Source organism: Agelaius phoeniceus, chromosome 1 (genome assembly GCF_051311805.1).
Source record: "Agelaius phoeniceus isolate bAgePho1 chromosome 1, bAgePho1.hap1, whole genome shotgun sequence".
Lineage (NCBI taxonomy): Eukaryota > Metazoa > Chordata > Aves > Passeriformes > Icteridae > Agelaius > Agelaius phoeniceus.
This window is the reverse complement of record NC_135265.1, coordinates 24,380,456-24,399,732: the sequence shown is the minus strand read 5'-3', so window position 1 is coordinate 24,399,732 and position 19,277 is coordinate 24,380,456. Positions and strand designations below refer to the sequence as shown.

Genomic DNA, 19,277 nt, shown 5'->3' with positions numbered 1-19,277 from the left:
ACAAAGAGATGACTGCACACAGTAGTTTTAAAAGAATTATACCAAATGAATGATTGAGCTGTTGAAATCAATAAAAAACAGTTAGAGAATCCAGAATTTCTACTAGCCTGAGCTCACCAATAATTCTTGCTACATTACTATATTTAGTGGAAGAGGGGGGGAAAAAAGACAGCTACAAATGCCTTCTTTTCCTGAATGTCATATACAGTTAGTGTTAGTGTCCTACAAGCTCCTTGATGGCAGAACAAAAATATTTGGGGATGCTTGTTCATCGTGTCCAATACTTTGTGGGGAAGAAAAAGTGAAATACTTTTATGCTTACTTCATCTGGATTCTCCCTTGCAGAAACAGGCACAGCCTGGCACAAGTTAACAGCAGTTACTCTTACAGAAACCAGGGCATTGTTTGTTCATTCCTGTATAGTTTAATAATGAAGCCAAATTGCTTTATGAGAATCCTTTATTCATTCCAGGTATAAAGTGAACTCCAGCATTCCCAGCAGCCTGTTATTTCTCTTTGTAATGATAATTCACTCTCTTATGTCAGTCATTTGTCACGTGGTGGCTTGGTGGTCGTATGTATGACGTCATTTACTTGGACTTTTAGGAGTGACATCATATGTACGGCTGCTAAACTGCTGCATGGGCCATCACTTAAACTGTTTTCTTCTGAAGAATTCAGTGCACTTTTAAGCAATGATCACATTGATTATTGTGGATTATTTATTTCTCCTTAATAAAGAATGTTTATAAATGAATGAGGTATTCCTTTATTGTATAAACATCATCTATATTTCCATCTGAAGTGTCTGATGAATGGATGGGAAGGCTTTTTAATGTGCATTAATGAACTATGAACATTTAAAATTTGTTCCATATTTTATAGGTTAAATATTTATAGGTAGTTGCCAGGCAAAGATTAATTAACCTTGGATTTTTGTGGTCCAAATGTGTCTTTTAAGTCTTAATTTCTAAAATACATTGACATAACAATGAAAACATAGTAGAAGAGGTGAGTCAAAACCATTAATTCCATGAGAGCTTATACAAACACTGATACACAGATATTCGTGGGACATTCTCAACCTTTCCCATTAACACAATACAGACTAAACTTTCTCTCCCATGTAGTCATAGCCAAGCTCCTGCTATTTCTGAAAAGATAATAATGACCCAGAGATGTCTTCCTGCCCCATTTGCCTTTTTCTGACCACTACAGTAAGGGGTGAGGGAGACTAAAACAAGTAATAACCTGGCATCACAAACTGCATCAAAATTCTTGTCTGACTGCAGGTATATAAAGGCTGGATCATCAGCCCACTGGACTGACTTTGGGAGGTCAGGCTTTAAATTCTGGGTGGTGGACATAGGATTCTCTTTTGGATGGTAAAAAACCCAGTATTTGAAACAGGGATATGACTTCTCCACCTCCAGAAAGCCACAACATTTATATTTCATTAATCTGCTGAAGTGGTAATCTGATTCATATGGAGAAGAAAATTGTGTTCAAGCTTCCAAGGCCAGCTTTTCAGATCTAGGCAAACAAAAATGAGGAATAGCAATCAAAGGAAAGAGTAGATTTAAAGGGCATATCACAGATAACATACCTATGTATAACCCCTTAATTTGATTTCCCACACAAAGTATCCAATTACATAAAACGTGCCCAGAAAGATTTTTGGAGAACTCTGAGTCATTGTGTTTAGTAGAAAGAAAAAGAAAAAAGGGAAAAAAAAAAAAAAAGAATAAAAATAATTTAAGAGACTGTCTTGGTTTAGGGTAAATTTGGGAGAAAACCTCCAAAGGGGGCCCCACCAGAAAGCAAACACACATCGCCCCTCCCCACAGCTGGTTTGGGAAGGATTCCTCAGAGAGAAGTGGAAAGAACCTGTTTATTTAACAGACACAACACCCCCAGCACAAAAAATGAATAATACTGGATGATAAAACTCATTCACTGCTCTGAAGAGATGACAAATTCAGAAAGTCTCTCTGGTGGGTGGCCGCACGGTTATCAGTCCCTCCAGCACTGGGAAAGGCTGTAGAATGGGGCCCAGCAAGCTTCTCGGTGGGTCCTGGTATGGAGCAGGTTCAAATGGTTCCAAGAAAAGGGAGAGAAAAACAGCCTGGGAAAGCTCAGACTCCCTCAGCTAGCTAAACTAGCTAACTAGCTAAAAAGCAAAATGAGTGTGGTGTTCTGCCCCGTCCGTACTCAGACAACACAGTCCAGCCGAATGTGGAGGAGTGAGTGAGGCTGATAACAGAAACTGTGCTTCTTCTCCCCACCTTTGTTGTCAGAGCCAGTCTTGAAGGCACAGAATATAATATCCAGCATAAACAGAGCAGACAATTGGGGATAAAAGCATCATAAAGTAACCTAGGACAGAGACAATTATAAATCTAGTGTTATTATTCCAACTTTTATCCAAACTTGCTTTCATTTTACTGGAGGCCATTAAGTGATTTCCACTGATGAGTTTTGGTGACCCAACTCATCCATATTTTTATCTGTCTGAGTGAATTTCTGATCTAAATGTGGGCAGTAGAAATTTCACTGGCAGCTTCAGCTGCTCCACGATTGCCTTGTGCAGAGGCAATAGAATGGGCCTCCTGGTTACATGGCTGAACACTCCTACATAATTTTGTGCACAATGCAAGATATTTAATCTATCCACCATCACAGGTACTCTCTACCTCCAAGGATCAGAATATTCTCATTAAACTGTACCCAATAAGAGCCAACTTCTTCAGGAATTACACACTGCAAGTAATGAAAATATAAGAGTACTGTGACTTTAGTGTCCAAATTGTGTTTCACCCCTCAAAACCATCATCCCACATATGGATGTGTTCCCAAACTGGCCAAGAATTGTAGAGAAATTATCAAGAAGAAAGGCATTGCCACAGAAGTCCTCCTAGCATCCTGTGATGAAACTGGTATTTCTGTCTTGAGTACAAACAGTTTGGAACTGAGGTATTATTCAAAATAAGAATGGAAAAAATTATCATGCAGTATCTACTAATCACTTCAGAGAAGCACCAGAGCCTGTGCCATGGACATGGACATGAAGGGCTAAGACAAAGATGAGGTTGTCTGAAGAACCTCATCTCCACTTTCCTGTGCTGGATTTAGGATTTTGCTTGTCTGGTTTTTAAACTATACTTGGAGACTCCAGCTGCTCCCCTTAGTCTTTTTAAAGCTAATGGGTCTGTGATGTTTGGCTTTGCTTCTGTATTTCATGTTCTGACTTTCTTGATACTAAATTTTTCACTTGGATGGCCAAATGAAATGTTCCAAATGGCTTCATTGTCCAAATATATCTTGGGGGGATGATGTATACATACATCTAAAATTTATATAAAATTATCTCTGCCAGAAAATATTTTCATTCCTATTCCTCCTACTTTATTTCAAGCACCTACTTAAGTACAACAAGATTGGCTGCCTCCATGTCCTCCAGCTAGCAGGTGTATACAGTTGAAAACATCTGTGTCAAAAGAGATGAGATGAGATGAGATTAGAAAAGCATAATTGATTTGATATAAGAGTATAAAAAGATTAAGTTTACAAGGTTTGGTACAGAAGTATCATAAAAAAAGTAATGGCTTTTTTTTCAACGAAGTCAAACATACTGGTTTTGCCATGTATTTACAAAGGTGATTTAGCATGCAAATGGGGGGAAAAAGTAATGTATTGATGGAATACAATTGCCTGTGATGTGACATAAAGAAGGGGCAGCAAAATGTAAGATGTAAGCAGATATTTGAATTTTCAAACCTGTCATGTTTTAAGTTCAAACAACTACAAATGCATGCCTAAAGATCTCTGTATTAGCATTTGCTGCTAAAAAAGGTCAAGTTTGTATGTTTATGAGAGTCCTAGATTTTGAAGCAGCCTGCAAATGAATCTAAATGTGTTGTGATGGCTTTAGTACCACATAATATAGGGGAAAACAGAAGGTCATACTAGGAAAATGCTACAGCAATGTTGCTTTTGAGTGGGGAAGCAGAGGAACTCATTTTTTACTATCACCCTCAAGCAAAGAAGAGTCATGATACAGGATTGAGGCAGAACAGAACAAACTAAAGCTCCACACTTTCATTTCTGCTCACAGACCTCGGCTGTACAAGGCGGGGAGGGAAGGAAGGGTGGAGTGATTGAGGGCAGGAGGGATGGATGGATGGATGGATGGATGGATGGATGGATGGATGGATGGATGGATGGATGGATGGGTGGATGGATGGATGGATGGATGGATGGATGGATGGATGGATGGATGGATGGATGGATGGATGGATGGAAGGTAAAAGGGCAAAAGAGCATAACTGACCTCTCTAGCTGAGATCTTTGCCTTCCAAAGGCAGTGATCCTTTCCTTTAACAGGCAGGCAGTTCAGAATGGGATCATTCAGAAGATGCCACTATATCAAAGAGGACCTTGCTATTTAGACTATCAAATTTAGGAGGTCTGCTTAGGTACTTAACTAAGAGCTAAGGTCAGGTATTGGTGTTTAAACTCTACGTTCTTTAACCTTAACTGTTGCAGAAGCTCAAAGCAAAGGTTGTGGCACTGAGGTATTTTGTCTGCACTGTCTAGAGTTAAATCAGCACAAGTGAACAGAAATACATGGGTTTAACAGAAAATTCTCTTGCAGACACTAAAATAAATGAAAAGATTTTGATGACTTTATCAAGTATTTAATGACCATCTCTTCACCAAGAAAAATGGCTTGGTTAAAAGATTGTGTTTTCATGAGGTAAACTAATAAAATTCAGCATTTACTTTGCAAGTAGTACAAGGCCCATCATAATGATAAACATATGTGAAAATAAAAGGCCTTTCAAGAATGAGTAATAGAAATTTCTTGCCCTCACTTTTTATAAATTTAATCCTCTTTGTTTATCCAGTTGTACTAACAGCTTTTCCTTTCCATACAGAGAATTGTTCCAAGTCTTTCTTCTGCTGTAAATTATACTGATACTACATTAGAGCCTGTAGTAACTGAAAATTCAGTCATACGGCAGAAGATAATAGATTCGCAGTTCAAATGTTATGAGAGGATGAACAGAGCTCCTCCATACAAGAAAAAAGGTAAAAAAGGTTTTTAAGAATCTGTATTTTGCCATGTGTGATTATAGAACTATGAAGAAATATTTTCTTCTCTATACTAACCCATAGTCTTCCTCAGGGTGCAGTTTCTTTTCCACAAGCAGTAATCAAACTCACACTTAGCATCCTCCTAAGGGCAAAGAAAGGAAAAAGCCTGGAAGGAGCCCAGGGAATGAACAGCTCTTCCTCCCTCTGTCACCTACATTTCAGGCTCAGTGCTTTGCTGCTTGAATTTTTCTTGTTCTTGCTTCAGGAATAACATTTCCCTGACCCTCTCAGCAAGGTCACACCTGATTGTGAACCCTAAATATAAATGTTGTTCTGTTTGCTCCACTCAGTGTTTCAATTTTTTGTCATTTCTGTATTGACTGCTGGGTGTCGTGTTCTGTACCAGCACAAGCTCCACATATTCTATATTCAGCAGCAACAATAGGAAAAAGAGGTTTATAAAACACTGAGACTTATAAAAGAGGTTTGTAAAACATCTTTATTGAATAGAAGACATACACAATGATTAATAAAAAGGGAAATGACAAATAATAGTGGTGCTGCAATTGTACTTAAAACAGCATTTCTGTTTGGGACTGAGAGTTCTGGTCACTTTTTTCACAGTAGATCTGAATGAAGATATGAGGAGCTAGAGAAAAATATATCACAGGAAGTGTGAGACTTCTGCAAGCAAAAAACAGATACTGAGGTCATAGTTTAAAGGGAAAATATACTTTAAACAATTAACAAAAACAGATAATGTGGGATTTTTTGTAATACAAGAATAAATATATTTCTACAGCTCTTATTTTAAAAATTTTGCTGTGATCTGTAAGACTCAAAAAAGAGTTAGATGTTAAGACAGATAATCAGGTCTTGATGCAGAACTGTTTGGGAATGAATATAGAAATTTCCGCTGCTTAACATAGGTTTTAATTCAGGCAAATAATACCCACAAGCAGTTAAACAGGATTATTGGATAGAGGGAATGATATTTCAGTTAAAAATAAGCCTTTTAGTTGCTGGACTTGCAGGGGAAGTAACTTACTGTTTCTTGTTAGATTACTCTTTTACTCTCCACCTCTATAAACACCGGATTTTTGTATCCATTGACAGTAACCACTGGATTCACCTTTCTTTTGCACTTTCCTTGTGTGATAAGTTGCAAAGGGTTGATTTTCCAGCATGAGTTGGGAATTTATATGTATCAAGACAGATTTCCTAGTAGTATTCTCAAGGGCAGTGCTGTTGCAGGAGGACAGCCTGCATTCCTTCAGCTGGCAGCTAAATTTAAGTGACACCATTGGGGGCTGTTGGTTCATGGCAACATGCACTCAATTCATTTTTAACTCAGAATGAGGGTACTGGGTGACTACAGAATGGTCCCAGCACCACTGAAGTTGTGTTCTGAAGACATAGTAAAATGAGGAGCTCAGGCACATGGAAGGACATGACCACCCCCCCAGAACAGCAGTGTGTCCGTATATATATATGTGGGTGTATATGTATGCATACATAGATAGACAGAAAAAGATAAATGTGAGCATATATATATATATATTTATATATATATATATATATATATATATATATATATATATATATATCTCTCCTGGTAATTACCTTGGAAGACAAGTCCATGATGCATAGGTTGATGCATAGGTGATTATTTTTCTTTATCAGGCCAGGCAAAGGATTTAAAGTTTTAAAACTAGATTTTCCCTCCAACTCCATTTGGCACTACTTTTCAGAAACAAGCTCAAATTGCAATCACTTTCTACTCCTTCTTCTTCTTTGGTATTACAAAAATGTTCCTAAAAGTTTTTCAGATACATTTCAAAGATATAGAAGAATATGACAATGCCTGAAGGAAAGATAACAAACTGCTGATATGGTGATTGGATAATTAAGTGAACGAGTAACGTTTGCACATTTAACTTGATAACTGAAAAATATATGTGCATAAAATCTTAGCTAATGAAGAAAAAGTGTGCATAAGAATTTCTTTTCTGAACAAGATCTAATCTGGGAAAAATTTGGTTTTAAATTTTATGCTTTTTATTTTTAATCAACAACTACTTGACTTACAAACAGTTATTGGTGCAAGTTGGAACAATTCAGATGTCTTTTCACAGCTTTTTTGCTCCAGTTAGAAAGTTTATCTGCGGATAGTTTCAAAAGCTCTAGAAGGAACTGTTATATGTTAATAACTTGCCGTGGTTATTAGGTGCTTTCTATTACAATTCTTTCAAAAACAACCTTCATTTTAATACTTTCTCAGGCCCAGAGTGAAAAAAAAAGCTAAAATGCATCTTCTCATTCTGTTTCACTTTACCCTGATGATCTTGGTGACAAATACTTTTTCCCCAACACAAACTGGTTTTGAATGGAAAATAACCAGCAAGTGTAGGGGGAGTTTAATGTGTTTCTTGTATAAATCCACAATGAGTCATGTTACACATTACAGCAAGCAGCCTTGGAGCACAATTTCTGAGGACCATGGCATGTACAATCCCTGTAACAGGGATCAGCAATGAGCCGAGTGCTGCTGTTTGGGGGCTGGGAACATCCCACAGCCTCAACAGCACCACCTTCCCAGAAGGGCATGATGAGGACAGGATCACAGCATGCCTACCCAAACATCAGCAGGCAGAATCTGCCTGCTACAGATCCGTCTTGCACCTGCTTCACTGCGTTTGTAGTGACATCACTGACCTCTGGTGCTGAACGAGGCAACAGCCTGGCAGGGACCTGTCTCTGCTAATGTTGCTTTTAGTTGGGATGTCCCCATAAATGCTTCCTATCTTTACATTTCAAATGCCTGATTGTCAGACCTACTGAGCAGCAAAAGGTGAAATGAGAAGTGGAAGTCTCACAGGTCCTTGAGCACCACTAGTGTACATGCTTAGAGCTGACAGAAAGAGATTCAAGAAGAGAACTTTGTAGGATTGGACCCTACACTCAAAGTTCAGTCCAACATGCTTTAAAATATAACTTTCTGGTAAAATGAACACCACTAACATCAGGTCAGTCAAAACAAGTACCTTCTAGTACCTGAATGCCACTCTGAGTGTTACAATAATAAAAGGATATATTACAAAAAGAAAGCTTGATAGTCTGCAGGCAGCAATAATCCTCAAGAGGCTAGAACAGAGTGGTTCAGGAGGGAGTAAACTCTTTTTGTGGAACTAACTCTTGCAATCTTCTTAAATGCCCAGGTCTGTTCTGCAACCGAACATGGGATGGCTGGTTGTGCTGGGATGACACACCTGCTGGAAGGCTCACTGCTCAGAATTGTCCAGATTATTTTCCAGACTTCGATCCAACTGGTACAGTATTTCTTTTTACCATTTTATCTTCCAAAGTATGTCTTCAGAACATTTGTGCCATTGAGTGGATGTGCTCAATCCAGTGAAATTTTTGCAGCTCTGTGAAATCTCAGAAAGTTTGGTTGAAATTAAAACACATCAAGCTTTTGGCTTCCATAATTAACATATTTTAATTTTTAAAATATTTTATATGTATTTATATTTATGTAAATATAACCCATAGATTTATGGAACCTAGTTTATGAAAATGTCAGCTTCTGAATTATAACATCAAGATATTCTTAGCACCTCATTCTAAGTTTTTATAATGAAGAGAAGATGCTTATGTGCTTGAAATATGTATCAGTATGTTCTTTGTTCAGTTTTTATTGGAAAATATAGTTTTATGAAAGAAGATGAGCAGAAATAATGTTCTTTCAGTCTCTGAGTTTCAGTTCTTAGCTGAATTATTCATACAAATACTAGAAGTACACTGAGAGAAGTAATTGAAGAATATTTGAAAGAAAAAATAAAAAATCAATGCAAGTATTTCTAAATAGATATGAGGAAATATTAGACACAAGTTTAACTCTGCAAAGACTACTGTTTGAAGAGAGACACAATTGTGTGTTCCTTGCTCAGGACATGTTGCTTCTAGGTGGTGCTCGATGGCACACTATGCTAAATTCGACATAGTCACAATGCACCAATTGCAGTTAAAATCTATGAAATTAAACATTTGGGAGGGAGAGAGTATAAATCTGAAAATTTTCAACCAGCTTAACCCAAAATGCATGTGCCCAACTGGAAATGAAGGAAATGAACTATACCTGTGAGTTAATTATCCAGCACCAATAGCTAAAATTGATTGTCTTGAGCTTATTGCTTATTTAGAAGCTGAGAAGTTTCCAGGTTGAATCAAACCCCGTACACATTTTGCTGAATCCCATTTATAATAGCAGCCAGACTGATTGTTATTTCTGTTCTTCATAAATCAAGCTGTCCATAATTACAGAATTCACACAGCAAGTAGCAAATTTCCAACTTCCGACCCCGTCTGACCTCCATTCAATCTTTAGTGAAGGAACGTTCCCCTTTCTCGTGGAAGTAGGCATTGGACAGGATGGATTGAAGGAAATCTGTTTGATTCCTGTTTGCTCAGGAATCTTGTGCTTGGAAAGTGAGCTTCTGTGGCAAGGTCACTATCCACTTCCTGTGGAAACCCCCTGAGACAAACCCAACACATCTTTACAGCAAGTTACACCCCTGAGACAGACAATGGGCAACAAATCATAAGGTCTTGTCTTTTGTGCCCTTTCTTCACAAGACTCAATCTCTGTTCTGTACAGTATCATAATTTTCAAGGAGTCTTGGAGCAGGGTCATGCTCATGGCTCTTCATTGGAGCACCTGGGGACAACAGACTGAGAAGCTGAGACCCTCAACTGCAGGACTGCCTTTCATTCAGGTCTCCCTCTCTGTGGACCAGTACTTCAACCGTTAGACTATTTGCACAAAAGATTCGAAAAGAACATTTGAGAAGAATTGGCTAAACTTAGTTCAGTTCCCACACAGAAACACCCACATTCAGGAGAGAGCCTGAGACTCTGGATCCTGAGGTTGCACAAGATTTTTCCTGCATGCGTATTAGAAGTGCCTCTAAGATGTGGTCTGTACCTTCTGTTTCAGACTCCATTTTACTCATGATATCCCTCCCACACTGCAACAGCCCTCTTTATGACTAGGAAGATTTACTACAAGTCTTTTCCTTTCCCTGCTTCCATGGTTTTCAAGGAAGAAAAAAATATGTGGCACTAACAGTCTTAGTTTATGTATACTCCATGCAATGCTCAGCTTGTACCTGCAATGGTGGGTGTTAGGCAGCCTTGTGATCACAGAAATGACTAAAGATCCTCATCCTTCATAGATGAGAGTGATTTCAGAGCCACTCTCCTACTTGCTCCCCAACCAACTATTCTCAGCTTTTCCTCTTGTTGGTCTCCAGTGACTTATTCTGAACTAATTGCTCTGCTACAACAGCACTTTTCAAAGAAACACTTGAAGACATCCATAGAGAAGCATCTCACTCCACTTACTAATACTCATTAACACCAAGGCCTGTGGCTTGTACACTGATTGCAAATCACTCCTTAATGTACAAATGCTGGCCATGAAGTCTGGCCCACAGTGTGTCCATACTGCAGCTACTCTTTCTGGCAAGATTTAATAGTTGAAATCTGGGGATTTTTTTAGTATTCCTGTTCTGTGTACAGCGCCATTGGAAGAAAAGCCTCCTCCAGTAATTAATTTTCTACTGTTTTCTCTGCTATCCTCTTTAGGGACAATACCTGTGGTCTTCTGGACCCAGTATTTTCCCCTGGCACATTTCTCTTCTCCTGTCAGTCTCTTTGCCTGCATCCTGGTCAGTGAGCCCTGTTTCCCAGGTTGGCAGCAGCTCAGCATCTCCTGGTTGAGCCAGAGCTGCCTTCCTAGAATAGCTGTTGAGTAACCCAGCATGTGTTACAGATGTGGCATCAAACCAGTGGGTAGTGAGCCTTGCTTTACAGGTGGTTGGTTGTCACACAGAGACTTAATAGAGTAGGAGGGAGACAAGAAATAAGGAGGGTGTCTACAAGTCTGTCAGCTGCTAATGAAAGTGGCTGCCACTAACAGGTGGCCAAAAGCACAGACTGAATGTCCTGAGAAGTCTATCAGGTTTTGTATCACAAGTCATTATTTCCTTTGGTACCTTATTCATGTAAAACAAAATACAGCCAGCTTTTCTGCTGAGAGACAGAAACTTCATCCTAAAAAATAGCAATTTTCCATGATGTAGTGACTGTCAGATTTCCTCCCCATCGAGTCTCTGACATCCAAATACCTCAGTATATATTTTAGGCATGCAAGTAACCCCATGGATTTCTGAAACAAGTATTTCATGCTGTGTTATTTTGGGCTGCACCATGATCTGCAAAACCACTGTGTATCAGTCAATTGATGGTTATGTCACTTCACTAAGAGGCCATGAGACCTGAAATAAAATAATGTCTTTCTTCTGCATTTTTTGCTTTGATACTTACATCATTCATAATTGGAAAAGTGAAACATTATTGTCAGCCTAGTATTGAATCCTCCTCTCATCCATATCCATGGGTGCCAAATACCAGCCCTATGTATCTGATCCTCAACAACATTCAGCACTGATGCCAAGAAGAAATTGATGGAATATATTAGAAAGTAAAAAAGGTGAAATTGTATTCTGAAGAAAACAACACAGAAACAAAGTGAAGGAGAACATAGTCAGTGCTCTGTTCATTTTCTGTCTGACAACTTCACAGTTAGCTACCAAGTGTAGTCCCACCTATTTCACTGAACTTAGATCAGTTCTTACTAGACAGGAATGTGTTCTGAAAGAAGCAATCTCTTTCTTGCAGTGCACATCATGCACAATGTGATAATGCATAAAAACAAATCAATTTGTCTGGAAAACCTAACAAGACCTACTGCTTTAATGCCAGCGACAGCAGGAAATTCATTGTCTCATCCACTTCTGGCTGTGAAGCTCTGAGCAGGGCTATTTTATATGCTCCTATTCAGGCAACATGCAATTCTCTCAATTTGTATTTTATATTCATATTTTAGACAGGTTAATCTTTAGTATAATCCCTCTGAAATGGTTCCAGGTCACATTGAAATTGGTAGGAGTTTAGTTTTTGAGGAATGCAGTATGTAATTCAAGCTGTTAATATTCTTACTAATGGAAGAAAAGAAAGTACACTGTGGATATAATGGCCTTCTAGCAAGGCAGGTTTGCTGGGGGCAGCAGGAGGAGCTGAGCCTTGCCCTGTGCTACCTGTGGGCTGTTGGGTTTGTGGCAGGGAGCCTTACATTGCCCACCTCACTGTCCCTGTACAGTGCATTTAGTCAGGATTATTTTGGTGCAGTCATATAGCAAGGGAGCCAAATGTGGAAGTGTTTTGTGGCTGACACCCCTTTTCATCTCCGCTTCACTCTCTATGTTTTGGCAGAAAGCAGTGTTTAAGAGCAGTATCCACCCCACTTTGTGAACCAAAGGTGCATTTAGCAAAACTCCCCTCAGTTCTCTGATTTGTTGGGTTTCTGTCCTTAGTTCCCTTTTAAAAGCTATTACTCATAATTCTTCATGTAGCTTCAGGAGAAGAGTTTCTAGAAGTGCAATTTGGAAGCAAATCCATATGCATCCATAGGCAATTAGATGATTATTAATCACATGATGATTAATGTGTTGTTGCCTCCTACAATTGAAGAACATGCCTCGCCTTCCTGCTGTGACACTGGGAGAGGACTTCTCTTGCTACTACAAAATCTAAATTTTGGCTGTATTTAACTAAAATAGATAGTTCTGGATTTCTGCTGGTCCTATTTTCTTGCCTTGAAGGATATGATTCAGACAATCATAAAAAAGACAAACCTGAACTCTTTGTCCAGCTTCTTCTTTTCTTCTTACCCTTCTGTGTGTTTATGTTCTGTTCCTTAGCAAGTTTGACAGCTGCATTTTAAAAATCAATTCCTGTCCCCATACTGCCCAATATCACTCTTATAGAGATTCTAGTTCTGCTGACTAAGACATTCTGAAGACAGTGATAATCCTTCATTTACTAGGACACTGGAATTGAAGTTTTCTAGGGTCTCCATTGAATTATATGAGACTTTTTTTCATTTTTGAAAAAGTTTTTTCCAGAATATTTTACTGAAGATGTGAGTAAATCAGATGTGCAACATCAACTATTCCTTCATCTGCAAAATGAAGCACTGCACAGGTCTATCCAAACAATGGCAAAGAATTCAGTGTCTGGTATGTGCTGACCATGACTGCAACAGGGGAGAACTTGTTTCTTCTTTCATCTTACAACTCACCAATAAACAAAAAAACTGATGTTAGTTCCTTTAACATGTGCTAGCTATAGCTCTGGTCTAATTGTGAAAAGCCTGATTGATAGAGCTATCATGTTGTTCCAGAGATATTAAGATATTTGTTATATGTAGATGACCAAGGGTTTTTAATGAGCTTATGATTCATAAAAGCACTATTAGTGGCACAAACAATAACCATGGAAATAATTGCTACTGGTTAATCTTTCAAGACACTTCATTGCTCCCACAAAACTTCCATTCTGGATGAGATTGCTCACATCCATTTTGTCCAGACAGTTCTTGAAGTGTCAATCTCTCTCAATTAACAGCAAAGATTCTGCACAGCTGCCAATGAATTATGTAGCTTTGAGGTTCTACAATCAGGTGGGATCAGTACAATGTGATGTCACTGTTTTTCCACTTTGAATAATAAAATGTCCAAGCAGTGTCCCATCCAACCTGATAGGGTACTGACAGAGCCTAAAAATTTCATGTTTACACAGTATTCCAATAATGTCAAAGCCCAAAGTTCCATTTTGCCTTGCTAGTGTTGTCTTGCCCATCTTTGCAGATGTGTATTTTTTCAGATTTTACCATATCTTCTGTTTAGCACAAAGAGCCAACGCATGCCCAGGTTCATCCCCCACCTGCTACTGGGTCACTCTAGAAAAACTTGCAGTAGAACAGTGGTTGGATTGCAGCTCTGTTTCTGTATAAAGGAATAGATTTAGAAGAGATGTTTGACCTGTGTGAGTCACTAGGATGGACAGTAAAAAGCCCTTATTCCCCAGTTGTGTATTCCCACATCACAGAAAGAAATCCATGGGACATTGTCACTTTCAGAGGAGGATCAGTTTTTAGTAGGATCAGTGTTTGTCTGGCTTTAAGGAAAAGTATGAGGTGAAAGGTTTGTCTCTAACTTACAGAGGCCACATTATACTCTGGCAGAGTGCCTGCCCAGGCACTGAAGTACAGAGATGATGGATGACATTGCCATACGTTCTCTGTAGCAGATGAACAAAAGCCGTGCGCTTCGCAGGGATAATCAGTGCAACGCTTGCACACCGTGTACCGTGGTAGCGTAACCATTAATCTTTCATCTGTGACTGAAAACTTTTTCCAGCTTTTGATAGCATCTGGCAATGAGTAAAAGGAACATTGCTATTGCTACATGGGCAGTCTGAAATTATCTCCAAGCTTCATGTAAAATAACATGTACTGTTCCTCTTGGTATTGATGATGCACGTATTGATATTTAACAAGTCCCCCAAAACAATTATTTGAAATCCATAATAATTTTTATATATCCTGTGTTCTGAAGGATTTTTAATTTTTTTTTTCTGCAAGGGCACTATATAACATGTATTTGTAGTCAGAGTAAAATAACTCAGTCTATACTATCTTTACCTTACCCATATGATCAGTTCCTTTCTTTAGGCTTTAGGAGTATGAATCTTACAAATTAATAGAACCATTAATCATCAGACAAAGAAAAGTAAGTGGGAACAATAACCACAAAAAATGAAAATGTGTATGTTCAAATCCCTATGGGCTCTGTAAAAGTGAATTGACTGGAAATGCTGATAATCTAAGCATAAAACCAACCAAATTATAGAGCTAGAAAAAGCAAAGGAAATTCAAGATAGACTTTTCACACTATTTTAAAGGTCAGAATTTAAAACCTGATTTTCATAAGTCTCTGTGTCACTATCTAAGAAAACATCAAATAATTGTTCATTATTTTATAAGTTTATGATCTTATCCTGTCTTTGTTACTTGGGCAAACATTCCAGTGACTCCCCTGTGGCTAATGCTCAAGGAAAGGTCAAAGGAACTGGCCCAAAACTTGACGGGTGATTAGGAGGGACCGTCTGCACCTCAGCATCCAGGGTGTCCCCAGCAGGAGTGTGAGCCTGACAGGGGGACACAGACACAGCCCACGCCTGCAGCTCCAGGCACCCCACAAAGCTGTGCCCTGTTGAAGCCCCATTGTTCCCCACCACAGCAAAAGGATGTGCAGAGGAGCACGAGCCTGGAGCACCGTCCATATGGCACGCCTGTCAGGAAGGATGCCAGAGCCACCTGTGGTAAAGGAGCCAGCACCAGAGACACCTGTGTAGAGGCCAAAGACATGTCAGATTATTGAAACAGAGAGCTCTGCAGCCATCTTAAATTAAACTGGGCATGTGGGATCAGTGCCAAAACGTTTGTGAGGGTTCTTGTCTCTGTGCCTGCATGCTGTGCAGACCCTGAGGAGAGCAAGCAATGCTCCTGCTCTGCATGTCAGAATTCCACCAGTGGGGAGTCTGGGAGAGACTTTTCCACTCCTCTGCACAGAGAGAGCTCAGGGCTGAATCTGTTGGCATCTCCAGCACCCAGGCTCTGGTTTATACATTACCCCCTGCCCTTATCTACACAATATTTTTAACTCGTTTAACCCTGATACTTGGAACCCTGAGCACTTCCTTCAGGCATCAGCACCTGTGGTTATTTTCTCTTCCATAAACTGCTGTCAACAGCCTCTTTAAATGGATTATTATCAGCTAAATATTGTGTCTGAATGAAGGCTGACATATATACCCTAGTGGGTGCAGTCAAAAAGCAGACAGGTAAACAAGTTTACCACCAGATGAGTCTCAAAAAAAACCCAACAAAACAGCAAGATGTATTAATGACGTGTATTAATGATATTAATTACACATGTTGAAAATAATTTGGTTTTTATAATGCAGACATTTTATTCCCAAACAAAGAAATCATTTTAGATGGTTTTTTTAATTCATACTACACATATATTAAAATAACTATTATTGCAATTTATCATCAGAGAGGGCCTCAAAATATTGTGATGAAACTGGAAATTGGTTCCGCCATCCTGAGAGCAACCGAACTTGGTCCAACTACACCCTGTGCAACTCTTTCACCTCTGAAAAATTGAAGGTATGCTGAACTTAAAGAGGCAGTGGTTGTTTGGCAATATTTTGGGCTGGGCTAGCAGTATACATGTGAAAGAGACTAGAATAGCCCTATCTTAGCTTTATTTATTGCATAAGATTTAAATAACATTGTTGTTGTGATTTCAGCTTATCCAAATTCTTTAATGAGTGCTCAAACCTCAATATTGGTTTGCTATGGGGTGGATAATTTAGTGGTAATTCATATGACAAGTTCTACAGTATTTTTTCAGATGCATTTTTAATTCCTGTGATTTTCCCTGATTGACCAACAGTTATAAAATAATCTTTTAGAGTCTCAATTTTGCTTTCTGTAACAATAATATCCCAAGATGTTGATGTCTTCTATGCAGGGCTAGTAATATTAATGTAAGTCAAAATTATTTTTCTTAAGCAAAGAATATTACCCTGTACTCACACTCTTTGAAAAAAATATTTATGAAGGTACCATTAATCCAGAAAATCTTACAAGCATGAACACATTTAACTTTGACTTTTACTGAAGTAATTGAGAGTATTTACAATAATGAATAAAGTGTTTAATTATTAATGAATCAATATTTCCAAAATCAAGGTGCTAAACTGAAAGAGAAGAGCTAAATATAAAAGCACCAAAAGAAATAAGGAGAGAGAAATCTGAGAAAAACTTTTAAAAAATTAAGTTAGGGAAGTTCATAAAAATAAATGTATTTCTCAAATGCAAGTGGAGGTCCAGGAAAATCTGATTACAGATTTGTGACAGAATAATTTGTGACTATTTGGAACAGTGGAAGGAAAATATTCAAGAAGTGATTTGATTTGGGGTTTGTGTTGGAGGACCTCTTCTTATACAGCCAAAAAGAAGTATGCAGGTAACTCAGCCCAAAAGGCCTTGGAAAAGTCTGTTGGGCTAGGCAGGAGGTGAATTCTAAGAGTTTTTGCAGCATGACAAACCATCATGGTAAAATGAGGCTCATCGATGTGACAAGGCCAGAATAATAGTAACAATATGAGCTTACAGAGGCATTATGTTGAAGCACCATAAATATATAATTTTTCCAGATGTTGGCACATGTAAGGAGGCAAAAAATGTGGTTCTGTTACCTATTATCAATGCCTTCCAGAAGAAGAATTTTGAACATCATTCATGCAGAGAACAGATAGAATAAAAAGGAAAATTGTATGCACATCATGATTTTTCCGAAATGAAAAGTTGTGGAAAATGAAGAAAGAATCTATTCTTACAGAAATGCCAAGTTAGATTATGACCTTTAAACCAAGTCTTCAGTAAACAGAAATGTGCTTCATTTGTAGACTATTTCCACTTACCTACACATAATATACTCACTTTACAGAGTCAAAGGTATTACTCTTAGAGAATTCTCTTCCCTCAAGTGAAGAAATCTAGAGGAACAAGGAAGAACATTTAAGTTTTCTAAATCCAGGTTAAAAAATCTGAACAAACAAAAATTGTAATGGATCAGCATGTTATATAAGTCTTATGTGTCAAGGAATGGAAAAATTATTAAAAGTGTTCATTATTTGTTTGAAGTTAACTGAAAATGTCAACATGTTATACTTTTGAGACAGATCATTGAAAAAAAATTATAGCCAGTTCTTAAAAATGTAATGATATATGTATTCTTTGTTAGCTGAAATTTCAGTCCATTTTGATCTGCCGTCATTGTTATATTTTAAGGCTTTTTTAAGCATTTGGCACCGTAAATTTGCAGGATGCAATAAAAAAGCAGTTGCTGAGTCCCAGATATACAGTTACTTTAGCACCTGAGGACAGAAATTTCAACAGATTGAATAACCAAGAATCCTCCAGGGTGTACATAAACTTACATGTAACTATCTGGAGATCTTTCCTACTTCTAGATATTTCAGGCTATAGGTTGTATAAAAGATAGGTAGAAAAATATATTTTTGAACAGGTCACCTGTAAATTAAGTTCAGGCTTTAAGAATATATCCATTTAATGTCATTAAAAAACACAGCAATCATGTAGTATGAAGTGGAACAAATGTCACATGTACACAGGTAAGCTTCCCCCACTACTCTGCATTGGAGAAAGTTGTCTCATATTCTCCACACTCACGCCTGTCCTCTCTGGGATTGCTGGTGCTCTCAGAACAGGTTATCAAGCATTTGTGCTCACTAACAATGCAGTGGTTAGTCTTTGTGAAGGAGAACTAGGAGACCTAGTATTTTTAGTAAATATGAACAGTTTTCCACAACTTGGTGAATTGTGTTTACACTCAGATCATGTCTCTTCTGCGTGGTCAAATCAGTGTAAATGTGACTCTGGTTTAAATTTGAATCAGACCACCACCACCTAGATAAATGAATGCAGAAACTTATTTGAAAGTTGTAAAATGTCTTGAGACCAAATTACATAAGGTATGCACCTTTACTAAGAGGAATGGCTTTGCTTTCTAAATTGTTTTCATATTGTTCTCAAGGGAAAGTTTAAAATGACTTGGAAACACCAAAAAGATGTGAGTGTCAAAACTTCAGGCTACAAAAAGCAATTCATCTAATCACTGAGAAGAGGAAAATTGCTCATGCACAGCAAAAGAAAAATTAATGAAATAGAGCTGAAAAGAGAATAAACCCAGCAGAGGAACTAAGACTTACAGTCTTTTTTCCCGGATGGGCTGCTGCCATGTCCTTGCTTTCAGAAAGGAGCAGTGGTGAAGCCTGTCATGGCGTTTTGCCTTCTTCACTCACTCCTCTGACAGATGGCTGATGCTTAAGAGCTTGGCTGAGACCAAAGTGTGACATTTAAATACCTCAACATTTGGATGCCCAGGTGCTGTCCTGCAATTTTATTTTACAATTGGCATAAAAAAATATGGATCAGCCTCTCTTAGAAGTCCCTTAGTGAAAGCCCAGTTATCTGTCCATGGGTACTGGAGTCACAGCACTGTCAGAGCTCTGAGTTGCCCATACCAAGATTTCACACTAATGTGAACCAGAATTTGTCTCAGAATATGCTGTTGTTGTGTGGTGTGCATTGAGGATAATGGTCACCTCAGCTGCTG

General features: G+C 38.3%; 1 protein-coding gene across 3 annotated transcripts in view; it reads left to right on the top strand.

Annotated features, from left to right (window-relative positions):
- Positions 1-19,277, top strand: part of CALCR (calcitonin receptor) — a 161,557-nt gene that overhangs the window by 96,344 nt on the left and 45,936 nt on the right. For all 3 annotated transcript variants that reach the window (XM_077174933.1, XM_077174943.1, XM_054635778.2), the window contains exons 3-5: positions 4,938-5,091; positions 8,316-8,426; positions 16,125-16,237. In XM_077174933.1, the coding sequence (XP_077031048.1) occupies positions 4,938-5,091; positions 8,316-8,426; positions 16,125-16,237 (378 nt within the window). The remainder of the gene's footprint in view (positions 1-4,937; positions 5,092-8,315; positions 8,427-16,124; positions 16,238-19,277) is intronic.